We start from the raw sequence: 16860 nt of genomic DNA on the forward strand, positions 1-16860 counted from the left end.
CTAAAATAGTTTCCCTGTAATACATGTGTCATATACAGAATACAAGATGGTCTGTTGTGGGTATAAGATCTTTAGGTCTCCTTTGAGGTAAGTAATGTGCTCAGTAAAATGTGCCTTTTGAAGTTCTCCTTTGCGGTGGAAGTGTATGTGATTGGTGGATATGGCTTCTCTAGGTGCTAGTCAACACTTGCAGCTGAGCTGCTGAAGTATTTCAGTACTTCAGTGTAGCCACTCACTACAGTGACGGGCGGGGTGCTCATAGACTTTAAGGTCTGTTAGCACCTTCCCAAGAGAGGGAAGCTAGGTCAACAGAAGAATTAGGGGGATAGGTCATCTTAATTATGCCACTCAGGTGTGGATTTTTTATACTTCTGAGCAATATAGCTGGGTTGACTTCACTTTTGAGCGTAGATCTGCCTGCTGCTTGCTTATTGAATTGCGTGGGTTTGTACTGACAATGGCCTGTTTTTACTTGCAGGTTTGAGGAGGACTTTACTAAGGATGGGGAGCCAGTCTTGGATAATCTCAGCAGTAAGAAAGGTGAGAAAGGGAGACACTACTCCTATTTTGACTTTTGTTAGCCATGAACATGTGACTCACTGGTCCATGTCAGGTGTGAAAGATCCAGTCCTGGGATGCTTTCCTATCCATCAGGCCTGCACAGAAATGGCTCTAAAATCAGTACATAGGTCTTAGCACTCTCCGCTTTACAGAGTACTCAGTGGATCTGAATTGTGTGTGTAGTCTCACTACTCTCCGTTCCCCAGAGTGCAGCTGTGACTAATTCAATAACTTGGGCTCAGATTCTCAATGAGTGTTGAGCACTGAAATGCCTTTGAGGATCTAGCCCTTGAACTCTCTGCTCTTTATGATGTTATAGCATAGAGAGAAGCTTAGAATTGGCTCCTTTCCCAAGTGCTAGTTTCACAAGGAGTCATATTGCCAAGTTCTCCTGCAGCTCATCATCTGTGCTCCCAGGGGCACATGCCAGCTTCTTAATTAGGATAAATCCACCACAGTTCCCATTCTCAGGAGATATACTGAGGGAGTGAGGCTTTGCTGCTAGAACACATTACATGAATAACATGCTCTCCATTGTGCTTTCATTATATAACCCTACTGCCTTTTTGTGCATGCTGTGTCCGTTCAGGGGGAAGAAATGCCAGGAAATTCCAGCACAGGTCCTTTCCTTCTGAAGGGAGAGGTGAGTAGAGCCCGTGACTGGCCTTAAGTTGAACTACTGAGCGCTCACTCTCATTAGCGGTCCAGGGTCTCAGTGAGGGAATTCTATGCAGGTGGGAGTTGGGGCTGGAGTACCGTCTCAATAGTGGACATGTTGGATATAAGGAGACCTGGGAATACAAGGTCCATGCATGCTTCAGATTGCATTTTCCTAGTGGCTGCCTCTTTTAGCCATGTTCCTTATCCCTCTCTGTAATGGGACTGACACCTGCAGAAGGATCCTGCGGGGCAGTGTGGTAGCTAAGTGACACTAAACTAAAACAGAGATAATGGGGGATTGTGGTCAGGGGGAATTTTGGCTTTGCAGCTTTATATTTTCCTCCCCTCCCACATAGCCCCCTTCTTTAGGAAATACATGCACAAACTCTGGTGATAAAATGAGTCTGGCCCTCACTGCGTGAGTACAGAGCATAAAACCACCAGACAGACTTTACTGCTATGACTTTCTGCTATCCCTTAGCTCAATGCCAGGCAGCAGAGTTGTAGGAGGAGAGGTGCTAGGACAGTGCCAGTTTCCAGGGCAAACCAACTGCTGGATATATTAGCCCCAAGCTCTTTGTACATCCTGTCTTTCAGGTGGAGGACAAAGCACTACGAACACAAGTGAGCCTGTTTCCAAAACAGTACCAGTTGTGAGCAGTAAAGCCAGAGGAAAGGATAGACTGACTGGCAGAGCCAGAAGGTAGGAGGACAGTAAGCAGGACATTATGGAAACCATTTTGTAACCATTGCTAGAGGTCTTGCTGTGGAGTTCCTTGCTTCATTTGGAATGACAGCTGCTACGATCCATGGGGAGTGCTTCAGGCCAGGGATTACATCATTAGAATTGCATCTCCATTTTTGTGACAGAGCCTGGTGGGACATCCAGTGAGAGACGTGGGCTCCCTATAGAAGGGTTGTGTCTCCCTCACATGCCAGCTGCACAATATTCATTGATGGGGCACAAATAACTGATAGATCAGACAAACGAGTCCTGACAGACTGGGCAATACTTGCCCACTCCCAACCCCCAGCCAGGGCCGGCTCTATAGTTTTCGCCGCCCCAAGCAGCGCGCTGAATTGCCATCGCAGGCGGCGGGGGCAGTCCATGTGCCCTTAGGGCGGCAGGCGTGTTTCCGCGGCGGCAGCAATTCGGCAGCAGCTTCTATGTTTAGCTGAAGCCACCATGGATAGCTAAACATAGAAGCTGCTGTCGAATTGCCGCCGCCGCGGAAACGCCCCTGCCGCCCTAAGGGCATACGGACTGCCCCCGCTGTCCGTGGTGGCATTTCGGTGCCCTGCTTGGGGGCAAAACAACAGGGACTGCCGCCCCTTGCAAAATGCCACCCCAAGCACCAGCTTGGAATGCTGGTGCCTGGAGCCGGCCCTGCCCCCAGCCTGCTGAACATGTCCTCTCCTGTTTTCTGGCTTTGCTGGCCTAGGGAGCAGGCCTCCTGAGATTGTTCCCAAGGGAGTAGCTAGTAATTAGTATGACTAACTCCTTCTAGAGACCGTCCCCTAGCACTCAGCAACTTCTAAGAATATGTATATATACATGTTGTATTTAAAAATATTGAGAGGGACTCTCCCCTCAGCTCAGCCCAACCCCTTGTATGTGATTGGAGTAGTGTAAAGGGACAATAAAAGCCCTGATTGAGCCAGGGCAGAATTCTCCAGCACAGGCACATTGGGCTTGTCTACAAGGAGACTTAGTGCAGAGCCAGCCAGGGTGTAAATCTACAGTGCACTAGCCTGCCTCAGACTACGTTGCCCTGGGGTCCTGCTGCTGTGCACTACAAGTTCCATAGTGTGCTTTGGCATACTGCTCTTTGAAACAACCTCAGTTAGTAAAACAAGCCAGGGTGCTCTAAGGATAGGGAGCCCAGCTGTGTGAAGGGCATGTTGGGAGACGCAGGGCCATACTACGTAAAGATTTCAGATAATGCTGCTACCCATAAACACCTCACAGGGCACTACCCCAAGCTGCAGAAATCCTCAAAATCAAAAAGGGCATGAAGCTGCTTACAGCTATCTTAGCCTCTACTCCCCCTGGGTTGCAAGTTTTGTCCTGAGCTTCTTAGAGGTACAACACAAAATGGTATCCATCAAGGAGACATTGCTCGTAACTGCAGAGTTAAGATCGCATTGAGATAAGCAGGACTAAAATCCCTGGGCCTTATTCGCCTATTTCAACCGTTTTGCTCTGATCTATTTCCACTGACTGCAGTGAAACATCTATTGATTACACTGGCGTAAGGGAGAGAAGAATCCAGCTAGCCACGTCTGTTTTATACTTTAATGATTCAGTTTAGCTTCCAAATTTGGCAAACTTCAAGGCAAACTCCAGGCTTCCAGTGCTACGCTACCTAACAGTTTAATAACAATTCTAATCTTCAGACTACAATCATACTGTGTACTAGCCAACAAGAGAAGTCTTAGTTGATTATATACCCAACACTTAACACAAACAAAATTCTACTATATGTTTACAGTGTGTCTTTAAAATAATCAGGTCAGTCATGCAACAAACACACAGCTACACTGATGCATAAACAGGTATGTTTCCTATGTACGCCTACAATATGTTACACGTTGGTAAGCTGGCACCTTGCTGTATAGTATTCATTTCCTGATATGTGCACTGAAGGTGATAGCACTCTTGAATTGAAACTGAATGTGTTAGAGAGGCTGATCATGTGAAGTATGGTGACATGTCATGATGCTAGTGGGACTGGCATTGTCTTGTATATGACTGTTTTAACTTACAATTTCCTTGCTTTTTAGTTTCTGCATTGTGAGGAAAGACATTCGAGCAACCGTAACTCTATGTTAATTGCATTTTGTGTTGGCATACATTTATAACAGAGAGATGGGTCCTGTTATGTCTCCTCAAATCCAATCAGCTAATTACATCTTAAGTTAATTACAAAACATTAATTGGGTAAGAATAACATCAACAGCAAAAAATTATCAAGTTATCACAGTCTTTATTTATAAGCTACATTAAGCCCCACTTCATTCTGAGGTTCCATCTCCAGTCAGCCACAGTAGCAGCTGTTTCCAAAACAAAAGGTGCCATGCAACTCTGCCACACAGACAGTTCTTGACCTCAAAAGGGAAAGTAACTACCCAATGTCACCCCACTTCCTAATGCTCAAGCCCCCACAGACCCAAACCAGATTCCCAGATCTGAACAACTCCAAACTTGAAGTGTGTGATTTAAGGCCATCTGTAATATATGCACAGGAATTACTTCACCCAATGAACTTCAGCCACCTCTAGGGTGGAGTACCCAACAGTGTATAACAGGAAGCAAAGGAGACTACATTTGACCTCTCTAAATTTCCCCAGTAGTTTCAGATGGATACAGTAATTACTCAACTGACAAGGGCACTGGGGCTAGCACCCCTGCTGTTGTGAGAATGAAGGTACTATGGACTTATAACCACAGGTGGTCATGACCTTAGTTTTCCATCTCATATGAAAGACAGCACTTTCACAACACAGTGTCCCCGACACCATACTGGGGTTAGGGTGACCACCCATCCCGATGGGTGGGACAGTCTAGAAATGCAGAGTTCAGGTGCCGGTCCCGAGCTGAATGACTCCAGGACAGCATTTGTCCTGGATTCCCTGTGGTGCTGCTCCATGCCTGCCTGAGGCTCAGGGGCAGCACCAGCCTCTTCCCAGTGTGTGTTGGGGGTTGTCATAAACAGATAGCTAAGGGTTAATGTTCTTTTACCTGTAAAGGGGTAACAACAGTAACCTGAAACACCTGACCAGAGGACCAATCAGGAAACAAGACTTTTTCAAATCTGGGTGGAGGGAAGTTTTGGGTGTGGGTCCTTTGTTCTTGGTCTGTTCCTTTTCTCGTCTCTGAGAGTGATCTTTCTATCTCCTGGCTTTCTAATCTGCTGTTTCCAAGTTGTAAGTACAAGGATAGTAAGACAATAGGTTTATATTGTTTTCTTTGTATTTACATTTGTGTAGTTGCTGGAATGTTTTAAATTGTATTCTTTTTGGATAAGGCTGTTTATTCATTTTTTTCTTTTAACCAATTGACCCTGTATATTGTCACCTTAATACAGAGACTATTTTTAATGTATTTTTCTTTCTTTTTATATAAAGCTTTCTTTTTAAGACCTGTTGGAGTTTTTCTTTAGTGGGAACTCCCGGGAATTGAGTCTGCAGCTCACCAGGGAATTGGTGTGAGGAAGAAATCAGGGGGGAAATCTCTTTGTGTTAGATTTACTAAGCCTGACTTTGCATACCCTCTGGGTGAGGGGGAAGAGAGATTCGATCTCTCGGTACTTGTGTTTCCAGGACTGGAAGCAGGGAATCTCCTAGGGTCGTCCAGGGAGGAGAGCCTGGGAGGAAGTAACAAGGAAACAAGGGGAGGGGGTTATTTCCCTTTGTTGTAAGACTCAAGGCATCTGAGTCTGGGGGTCTCCCAGGGAAGGTTTTGGGGAGACCACAGTGAGCTAGGCACTGTATAATTCCTAGCTGGTGGCAGCGATACCAGGTCCAAGCTGGTAACTAAGCTTGGAGGTTTTCATGCTAACACCCATATTTTGGACGCTAAGGTCCAGATCTGGGAAGAAATGTTATGACATGGTGTGCAGCGTTGTGGGAAAGAGAGAATCCAGAAGCCAGTAGGAATATTATATTTTTCTTTTCTCTGCTAGGGGCTTCTAAGCAGAGAGGGTTTGGTTTTAAAATGAACCAGAGAGAAATTTTTTTTCTGTTCTCTCCTGGCAGTAGCTTGCATATTAAGCAAGGAACTATCAAGCTATGACAAAGGGGATTTTGTTAGACAATAGCACTCCGATTGAGAGTCAAGTACCCAGCACAATACACATGCAAATAAAGTGGTTTTTCTGGTTTACTTTACATTTAAAAGATTAGCAAGAGGAAGAAAAAAAAAGGCACTGTTGCTAGGCAAATCCCAGGGGACTACGGAGAGCCTGAAGTTCAGACAATAAACACCAGAGGGCACCCCAACACAAGAAAACAGGAACCATGACTTCCAGGGAGAAAAGGGAGGCAGAGGAACAAATCAAAGAAGCAGACCCCAGGCGACAACTGGAAAAAACAGAAAAAGAGGTGGAGCTGAAAGAAAAGGAAGAAAACATCAAACTGGCAGCCTACAAAAGAGAACAAGCAGCCAAAAGGCAGCCCACAAAAGAAAACAAGAAGAAGAAGAGGCAGCCCACAGAAGACAGATAGAACTCCAGAGGGAGACCCACCGACAGGCCATGGAATTAGAAAAGGCTAAGCAACAAAACACAACCAATCCTAACAACCCTGCGCCAATGATTGTTCCACAGCACAGGAAATTTCCCACCTACAAGGCAGGTGATGACACCGAGGCCTTCTTAGAAAATTTTGAAAGAGCCTGTCTTGGGTACAGCATCCCTGAAGACCAGTACATGGTAGAATTGAGGCCACAGCTCAGTGGACCTTTAGCAGAGGTGGCAGATGAAATGCCTAAGGAGAAAATGAACGACTATAAACTTTTTCAAACCAAGGCCAGATACAGAATGGGGATAACCCCGGATCATGCCCGTCGGTGTTTCAGAACCCAAAAGTGGAAACCAGATGTGTCATTTCCCAAACATGCCTACTACGTTGGAAAGAATTATGAGGCCTGGATATCAGGAACCAATGTTAAATCCATAGACGAACTGCACCTCCTCATACAAATGGAGCAGTTCTTGGATGGTGTTCCTGAGGACATAGCACGGTACATACAAGATGGAGAACCCAAAAATCTCACCGAGGTGGGGGAGATTGGAGCCAGATGGATGGAAGTGGCAGAAAGCAAGAAAGCTACTGTCAAGGGGAACGAAGACCCCAGAGGGCACACCGACAATAAATCCTACAACCGAGGGCAGCCAAAGACCCCACCTACAACCCAAGGAAAGCCACAGACACCCTATTCTTCCACCTCACCAGTCTCCAGTAACTCACCTCGACCCAGTGACCAGTCAGCTGGAAGATGCTTTAAGTGTAATGAACTGGGACATATAAAGGCCAACGGCACAAAGAACCCCAACCGGGTGCAAGTCATTACACCACCATCACCCAAAAGATCCCCCGGCCCAGATGCCTCTCAAATACCCTTGGAGCGAAGGGAAAATTTGAGAGTGGGCGGAAAGAAGGTTACTGCTTGGAGAGACACGGGGGCACAAGTGTCAGCTATCCACCAATCCTTCGTCGACCCCAAATTCATCAACCCAAAGGACCAAGTGACAATTTACCCCTTCATGTCACAAGCTGTAGACTTGCCTACAGCTAAACTGCCTGTCCAGTACAAAGGCTGGTCAGGAATGTGGATTTTTGCAGTCTATGACAATTATTCCATCCCCATGCTACCGGGGGAAGACTTGGCCAACCAGGTGAAGTGGGCCAAGAGAGTGGGAATGGTTACACGTAGCCAAACCAGGCAAGCTTCCAGACTCATTCCTGTTCCTGAGCCGTCCACAGACGCCCCGTCTGTGTTACCAGAGACCCAGACAGAGGTAGTGGACCCGGATTCCATGCCAACCACTGAAACAGCCACAGCACCTCCAGTCCCAGGCCCGGAACTGGAACAGCAGCCAGCACCAGCAATTGCAACCACATCTTCAAACTCAACACCAGAGGGCGCCAGCGAGCCGGAACTGGCAGAAGCAACAGACAGCCATACCCAAAAGGCTCAGCCAGAGCCTGAAATACCATCAGGTGCACCAGCGAAGAGCGGTTCACCAGCAACGGAAACAACCCCATCATCTACATCGCTTCCAGAGGGACCAAGCCCAAGTCCACAGTCTGAGGAAGAACTGGTGACCCCAGCCTCAAGGGAACAGTTCCAGACTGAGCAGGAAGCAGATGACAGCCTTCAGAAAGCTTGGGCGGCGGCACGGAGCACCCCACCGCCTCTCAGCTCTTCTCACCGATCCCAGTTTGTTATAGACCAAGGACTTTTATACAAGGAGATTCTTTCTGGTGGACACCGGGAAGAATGGCAGCCACAAAAACAGTTGGTGGTGCCAACTAAGTACCGGGGGAAGCTCTTAAGCTTAGCCCATGATCATTCCAGTGGCCATGCTAGGGTGAACAGAACCAAAGACAGATTGGGGAAGTCCTTCCACTGGGAGGGGATGGGCAAGGACGTTGCCAAGTATGTCCGGTCTTGTGAGGTATGCCAAAGAGTGGGAAAACCCCAAGACCGGGTCAAGGCCCTTCTCCAGCCACTCCCTATAATTGAGGTCCCATTTCAGAGAGTAGCTGTGGATATTCTGGGTCCTTTGTTCTTGGTATGTTCCTTTTCTCGTCTCTGAGAGTGATCTTTCTATCTCCTGGCTTTCTAATCTGCTGTTTCCAAGTTGTAAGTACAAGGATAGTAAGACAATAGGTTTATATTGTTTTCTTTGTATTTACATGTGTGTAGTTGCTGGAATGTTTTAAATTGTATTCTTTTTGGATAAGGCTGTTTATTCATTTTTTTCCTTTAAGCAATTGACCCTGTATATTGTCACCTTAATACAGAGACTATTTATAATGTCTTTTTTACAGAGGTGAGGTGGCATTTCCCCACCACCATGAAGCCCTGCCCCTTCTCCTCCCTCCCTCCCCCCCAAAATACCATGCCCCTGGCCAGGTCAGAAGCTGGAGCTGGGCCATGGTAAGAGCTGCCCAGGAAGTCCAGGTTACTGTGGGGAGCCCCGGACCCACCACCTGCCCTGGGCAGCGTGCACCGGGGGGCTCCCAGGCCCTCTGACTCCCTGCTCAGGGCAAGTGGAGGGGCGGTGCTACCCACAGCAGCCTGGGCTCCCTGGATAGCTCTTACCATGGCCTGGCTCTTCCAGTCTGGACAAGGGGTGGGGGCCTCAGGGGAAGAGGAGAGGAGGAGCAGGGGCAGAGCCATGGAGGGGACAGGGCTCCTGTGTGTGTCCTGCTTTTGCCTTTTGACAAGGTGGTCACTCTAACTGGGTTGTTGGTTCAGCCCTGAATCAGAGGAAAGATTACGAGCTCCAGAAACACCATCCCTGGTTCCTCCAGCACTTCAGCAGTTAAGTAAGTATCACTGCTCAGAACTGCACGCCAAGCCGAGTGTCCAAAACTTGTTTTATAATGGACCATGATCCATTCCTTGAAAATAAACACACTAACAGCCCCCACCTCTGGAGAGTTTGCTGGACAACTTCTTGTTCCAAGAACAGGCTGTGTCTTGCTAAGGGAGATGTACATAAGTCCCCCAAGAGCAGCTACTCTAGGAAACTGAACAGAACAAACAAATTGTGTTTTCCCTGGCTGGGCTGCCCTGGGAATGTGAGCTGAGCCATTATAAAAATGATTTCCTTTCTTCTGTCTTCTTTTATTCCTCCTTCTCTTTAGAATCTGCTAGTTTTCAGGACTTTTTGTGAGAATGGGATTGCGAATGGGTAGTTTAAGTTTGCTGAGCATGCAGTAGCTGTGAATTCTCCTTAGCCTGGGCCTCCCACCCTATTCTCTAGAATGATGTCTGCTAAGAGGTGCTGGGATGGGACTGGGCTCGGGGTACTTGCTTAGGAATCACATCTGCTTGGGATAAGTGCCTCAAAGAGTCACATAAAAGACCCCTGACAACTGCTCTGGAGCTCATATTCTGGACGATTGGCTGGGAGGGATGAATTGCAGGTGCACTTTGCCTTTTGAAACAGTCTAATGCCTCATGAATAAAATGCTGTGAGATGACTGACAGCTGTATTGCTGCTGCTCCTAAGGGTCTGGAGATACAGAGGGGCAGAACGGCTTCCTAAACAGCTACATACACAGGGAAGGGTGGTTTATTTTGGTCAAAGCTCAGTTTCACATCTTTGGCTATGCACCACTTTTCCCATGGAGAGAAGGCTAGGATATGCCTCTGGGCCATTCTGGGAAAGGCAAATGCAGCCAAGATGATGGGAACCATGAAGTAAATTCATCAGCAAGTGGTTTATCTGCCAAGTGTTGGCTGCGCTGATTCTGGTCCATGCCTTCTCTGTGCTCTCTCCCTGCTCCCAATCAGTGAGATATAAGGAGCTGGTTTAGGAAGAATGACGATGTTAGAAAAACCTAACAACATTAGGCCTCATCCCCTCCAAATGTTTAATCTTTAATACAGCCTAATTTTAGTTGGTTCCTAGGCAGTGAGCTAAGTAGTTGATGTATTCTTGTCTGATAGATATTTTAGCAATAAAATTAGGCTCTGTATAATTAGTTTTGTATGTAATTATCATTAAAATGCTATGCACTAAAAAGCAGTCCAAGTTCTTGAGCTGCTTATTGGAATTAACAAGGAGCGTTATTTGTTTCCATTTGAGATAGGGCAGACTGACAACAGCATGTTATACAATGCTCCATGCTGGCTGGAACATAGCAATGGCCATACTGCAGTAGGCACAGGTGGGATAATCTGCCCCCCAACCCACTGTAGATCTCCTCTTGATCTCTGATAGTTGGAGGAGACTGGCTTTAGCCCTGAAGCATGAGGTTTGAAATTCAGGGCAGGGCTGGCTTTAAGCCGAGTCCCCCGATTCTCTGGAATCAGGCCCCACACCTTACGTGATTTTTATTTTTATTTTTTTACTCACCTGGCGGCAGTGGGGAGGCCGCGGGGGGGTCCGAAGCAGACTCCCTGCTGCCAAAGTTCTACAGAGCCCCAGATGACTGCCAGGTATTCAAATTGGGGCCCCGCCATTCATAAAGCTGGCCCTGATTCAAGGTGCTGGTTAGTAACCATAAAGCTTTAACTGGTTCCTGGACCATTTAGTTAGAGATAGTGTCTTTTGTTTCCATACAGTCAGGCTTGTGCTCAGCCACAGCATTCCTGCTATCTGTCACAAGGCTAAAGTTCACAGAAGCAAGGGTGTGTTCCCAGTGTCAGGTCCTTATCTCTGGAATCTTATCCCGGTGCATATACGGATGAGCCTGAAATTGGCCAGTTTTCGAGTGAGCTGCAGAACATCTTGGTTCTTGCTTCCCACCAACAGCAAGCCTGGGAATCTTCTCACACCAGAGCAGGCTTTTTGCCTCTTCTGATGCTTCCAAGGAAGATGGGTCAGTTTTTGCAGAGGACATGCTCCCTGCTTTGGGGACATGATGCATGGTACCATTCTTAACTATGTAGAGTTGTACCAGGTGACAGGTACCTTATAAAGGCTTGTAAAAATATAGCGTTAACTTGCGCTACCAGAGCCCCACTTATGAACAGCGATCCAAACAAGCTAAGATCCTTTGTGTCTGGGACATCTCCTATGATGGTCTGGCTGTGCTTTTTAGAAGTCCACTACCACTGCTTTGGTCTTAAGGAAATAATTATTCCTGTTATACGTGATGCGGTCACTGGTGGGTGTGTAATGCCTGCACACTGCTGGGCATTCATTTCGCGGCAGCCCAGGCCTTCTGAGCATTGAAACAGCAGGTTGTCATTCCTGAGCATTGGGCTTCAACCAGTTTGCACATTCACACGGATTCAGCTCAATCAGTGGCAGAATCAAAACAAGGCTGTTCTGTGAAGGTTTTCAAGCAAAAACATCTTCCCTGTGGTGATAGCATTCCCCATAAACCCTTCTTTGTTCTTCTGCCCCACCCTCCTTTTTGGGCCTCCAAACCTCAGCTAGTTTATGCAGCACAGTTTTTAGAACCTTCTGATGAAGGGTTCAAAGCATGTGCTTCAACGAGTATATTTGGCCTGTCATTATTATTCCTTTTTTGTATTATTGTAGAAGCTAGGATCCCTAGTCATGAGCAAGGACACCATTGTGGTAGGTGTTGTCAGACGCTACCGGTGTGGTGCTCTGCTCTATTCAGTGTTGATGTCAGTCGGTTGCGTGCGTGTGTTCCCTCTGTGTGCTGCCCCGGCTTTGTGCAAGTAGCTGACACAGCAGACCCCGAGAGAAACCCCAATGACCACAGACTCTGTTAAAGTACAAAGGCACCCGGGCCAGGTTTATTGCTGAAGAGAAACACAGTCTCTAGCTCCCCAGATTAGATATCCAAGGTGCTGCTAGCTAGTACATATGTGCCCCCTGGTAATGGACTGACTCAGTCAGTTGCGGGACTTTCCACTGCCCCCTAGGCCGGACAGAGACATCGCCCCAGGGATGCATTCTTATACACAGGTACAAATAAGTTACATATCACTCCTGATGTAGTGAGGTGCAACCCCTCTACCTAGCAAGGTGCTGCCTCTCACCTTGTACTTGTTGGTTCGAACAAAACAACTCTATCCAGGGCTGGCTTTTTTTTTTTTTTTTTTTTTTTTTTTTTGCTTGGGGCCGCAAAAAACCTGGAGCCGGCCCTGACTCCATCCATCATAGTACCCTTTTGGCCCTGTCATTGGGATGGGTCAGCCTGTTCCTTGTTATCTGTGTGGAATGTACAAGTATGCGAATGTTCTGATCTCTGGTGTCCAGTACCTTTTAGGTACATCTCTTTTTGCAGCAGCAGCCCTTTCCTTGCCAGCTTCTGTGAGCAGGGCCTGCCTCTGGCTCACAGCTTAACTTTGCTTTGTGTTAGCAAAGTCTTGACCATTACTTTAGTTCAGGCCTTAGGCCTCATATCGGGCCTGTGATAAGGCTTTATGTTTCAAGGCCTCATCTTATTACAGTAGGTACCATCCAGACACAGAATGTAGTGGCAGTCCCTGTCCCAACAAGCCTGAGAGCCTCTAACAGCTTGTTCCTTCTCTCACAACAGGTTTGAGAGGAAGTATGTTTCTCTGACTCAGATGTAGTGGCTTGATCGCATTCTAGTGCATCTCAGAGAGGAAATTAGGGCTCCTGTAGGTATATCAGGATCTCATTCAGGGCGATTGAAGGTATTTGGATCCTACATGATATTATCCCTACAAATACATGACTATGTTTGTTTTTCCTTTTTCTCATCCTTATTATCTCGTTGCAGCTCTTTTCCCTTCCTCCCAATCTCTTCATTTTCACTTAATGCTCCAGTAAATCTGGACTTTTCGTCTTGCTTATCAGCTACAAGGTAGAGAAAATGAGATTTGTTTTAAGCTAAAAAATGGGACCACTGTAACATCTAGCAGCAGCATGTGGCATAGATGCTAATTCCCTACCCTCCGGCTGGCAGGGCTAGATTAATCATTAGGCTAATAAGGTTATAGCCTAAGGCCTTCCTATTTTTTAGGCCTCACTGGTCAGGCAGAAGGTGCAGCTGGGATGGGGCAGTAGGGGGGAGTGAGTTTGCTCATGCAGCCCTGTGGGAGTGCTCCTGCCACCAGGAAAGGCAAAGCAGCCCCTGTGGCTTGCAAGGAACTCAGCTGGCAGCCTGCTGCTTCCGCTCCCTCCCGTCTGCATCTCCCTGCATTGCAGGAACACACTGTCAGGTATCCCGTTAACACTGGTGACTGGACACTACAAATCCAGTTACCACAGGAGGGTGTAGCGAGAGCAGGAATTGTGGGTGGATGTAGCGAGAGCAGGAATTGTGGGTGTAGCAGAGCAGGAATTGTGTCCTGTCCTCCTCCAACCCCGGAGCTCCCTGCATCTCCTATTTCTTCTGAGCTCTGCTTAGCTGTCAGGGAGGGAAGAGGCTCCCTCCGTCCCTCTCCTCTACTGAGGCTGGCAGGCAGCTCCAGGACACTGCCTCCTGGGTCCTAGTGCCTGTCATTGTCATCTTCTATGTGTGTTTGTGGGGATGGCGAGAGGAAGAGGCAGTATCAGAGTGGTAGGGTAGGAAACTTGCGCAACACCTGCACACACTATCCAGCTCTATCCAGCTCCAGACATTCTGGATACCTGCACTTTAAATGTTACAGTATCTTCCATTGAGGGGCTTCAGGTTTATGACGTGCTGTGTTCAATACTGTATTGAACTGTACTAAAAATCAAAGATGTATTTTTCTGTACTGGGATGCACAGGCAATGAAGTTCTTTCCTTATGCTCAGCCTAGTGCCACAGGCCAATGCAGCTTTGTACCTTTAAGGGGTTGCAAAAGCACTGGAGGAAGCTCAACACGCAACTGTTGTAGGTTTCTCCCTCTCCTCACCCTCAAGGATTTTCAATCCACTTCTTAGCAGGCTATGCTAGAAAGACTGACTGAATAGGCTAAAGGCAGGTTTGGTCCATTTGCAGTTCAATCCATCATAAAAGTACCTCACATTTGATTTCTTTTGAGTTTCATTCCAAAAGCTTAATGCTAAATAAACCTGACGTTAGTCCTCATTTGTTTGCACCAACTCAAACTAACTTCTTTCCCAAGAGGAAAATGTTGAGTAAGCCTGGAATGTGTAAAAGCAGCAAAGAATCCTGTGGCACCTTATAAACTAACAGACGTTTAGGAGCATGAGCTTTTGTGGGTGAATACCCACTTAGTCAGATGCATGTAGTGGAAATTTCCAGGGGCAGGTATATATATACAGGCAAGCTAGAGATAATGAGGTAGGTTCAATCAGGGAGGAATGTGTGTGATTCGAGAAGGGAATGAGAACACAGGCTAGTTCCTGCTGACAGTTACATTTGTGTAGCCTTATTGACCTCAGGGAGAACAGATTTTTGCACAAGAATACATTTTGGTCCCTTCTGCTTTTTCACACCTGGTATAAGCAGAAGCTCATTCACTTTCCTCCCCTAAACTCTGAGCACTTTAAGGAAAAAAAATAAGCAAGGTCTGCTTGATTTACACATGAAAACGAAACAGGAAGCTTTCCCTTCATTCCACACCCGCCTTAAACACCAAACCTGATGTAACAAGGGTGTCACTACAGCAGCCTTGGTTGGACTGTTCTTCTGAAAGATCCTTAATGGTTCTTTTAAGATGCTGCTTTTCAGTGAAGTCTTTTTGTTCAGGGGGGTAGAGAACACAACAGGGAATAGCTCTGTTTTGTCAACTCCTAGTCATTCAAAAGCTGAAAGGCTTTAGATTAAGTTTGTTTAATGTTTGCACACAGCTAACATACTACACAAGTGCTAAATATTATGACTGGGCAACTATCTAAAAATCTGTGTCACTTCTAGCTGTTACCGTGTTCTTACAGAAAGCTTAAAGCAAACAAATACAAACCGTAGGGGGCTGGTACACATAGAACTCATGATTAAAAACATCATGTCAGAGCTGCTAATCACACATTCTAGCACAGATAATACTTAGTCCTGCCATGACTGCAGGCGACCGGACTAGATGACCTCTTGAGGTCCTTTCCACTCCTATGATTCTATTCTATGATTCTGCTTGGGGTTGGTGCAGAATGGGCTGATGTGGTGAATCATCGGAGATTAACTACACAAACTGGCTATCATCCCGCAAATAGTCTTTGGGTTCAATGTGAAAACAGTAATTCATTGTCCTCAGCCAGGGCAACACTAGGAGGCAGCTGTCAGAGCAAGACAGCCTAAAATACAATGTCACCCAATGCAATTTCCCCACTACTACTGCCTCCGCTTCAGTGGATTTTACACCTGAGTGGTTTTCTTGTACATAATAAAAGCTGGCTGCATCCCAGACTGCTGTCAGAGTGAGATAGGGTATGTGGTGTGGAGTCCAGAGCTTGGGGGAAACACCTGCAGGGCTTGGCTTTGCACTGTGCCATGTGGAGAGCTCAGGATAGAAGCAGGATGGGGAATGCTGCAGTGTTCATCCTCATACAGATGAGCACTCCACTACTTAGGAGGAAGGAGGCCTAAGAGAAGGACAGCAGAGCATCCCTCGTGCTACCTCTTACTCAGAAGTACCTGTTTGAAGAAGTGAGAGTAGAATAAACTTGTTAATTTTACATAAATAAATAATATGTAAAGAAATATTTGATGACTTCATTTTTTTTTTTTTTGCAATATATAATTCATACTTAGGCCTTCCCTCCCATTAGCCTTAGGCCCCTTATAACCTTAATCTGGCCCTACCAGCTGAGAATGTTAATGATGTGGAATCAAAGGATTTGTCTGTTGAAACATCACCACAACCCCAGCTAGCTCCGCTGGGTCTCTGTTCATTTCAGGAGCAGTTCAGAATTGTGCTTCTTGTTTTTAGCCCTTCATCCTACCTCATGGCTCTTGTCTAATTCCAGTTCCCTCTTCATTGCCCCTGCTGCTCTCTGTTCACCTCATGGTGGCCTGTTCTGTGTCCCTCCAAACTCTCATGGCTCTGGTGCTGCAAGAGCCTTCTCCTCTGCATTGTCTTTCTTCAGGACCAGTCAGCTGTTCTTGAGTATCTCATCTAATTTCAAAACACAGCTGAAAAATGCCTTGATTTATCTTCTCCATTTTTTTTGTTTGTTTTTTGTTTTTTGTTTGGGCTGCTATTTTTCAGTATTTACCACTAGCTAGCAGGGCCAAACTCTAATCTCTATTATGCCCAAAGTGTCCCAACAAAGCCACAAGGGTTGCATGCGTGCAACTAAGAGCAGCATTAGCCCTTGTAACTTATCTTATTGTGTGAAGTGTTGGGGACTACAGCTTGCATGAAAAAATAGAATGACTATATCATGCTTTAAATGCAGAGTGCTTACAAACAAGGCCGAACCTGCACAAATACCCCTTAGAGGCAGCTAAGTAAGGAGCTGTTATCCCTGTTCGATATATCAGGAAATTGAGGCAGAGAGCTTGCAGACCAAAGTTTCCAAGAGCTTTCCAGTTTTTGGAGGCCATCTTTAGAACTTAAGACCAGATTTTCAGAGA

The 16860-nt window shown here is 46.5% G+C and overlaps 1 protein-coding gene across 1 annotated transcript in view; it reads left to right on the top strand.

Moving 5' to 3' along the window:
* CCDC9B (coiled-coil domain containing 9B) overlaps positions 1–16860 on the top strand; it is a 159322-nt gene that overhangs the window by 118298 nt on the left and 24164 nt on the right. Inside the window, exons 8-10 of the mRNA XM_050954829.1 lie at positions 479–540; positions 1151–1204; positions 1819–1924. Of these exons, the coding sequence (XP_050810786.1) occupies positions 479–540; positions 1151–1204; positions 1819–1924 (222 nt within the window). The remainder of the gene's footprint in view (positions 1–478; positions 541–1150; positions 1205–1818; positions 1925–16860) is intronic.

Source organism: Gopherus flavomarginatus, chromosome 5 (assembly GCF_025201925.1).
Source record: "Gopherus flavomarginatus isolate rGopFla2 chromosome 5, rGopFla2.mat.asm, whole genome shotgun sequence".
Lineage (NCBI taxonomy): Eukaryota > Metazoa > Chordata > Testudines > Testudinidae > Gopherus > Gopherus flavomarginatus.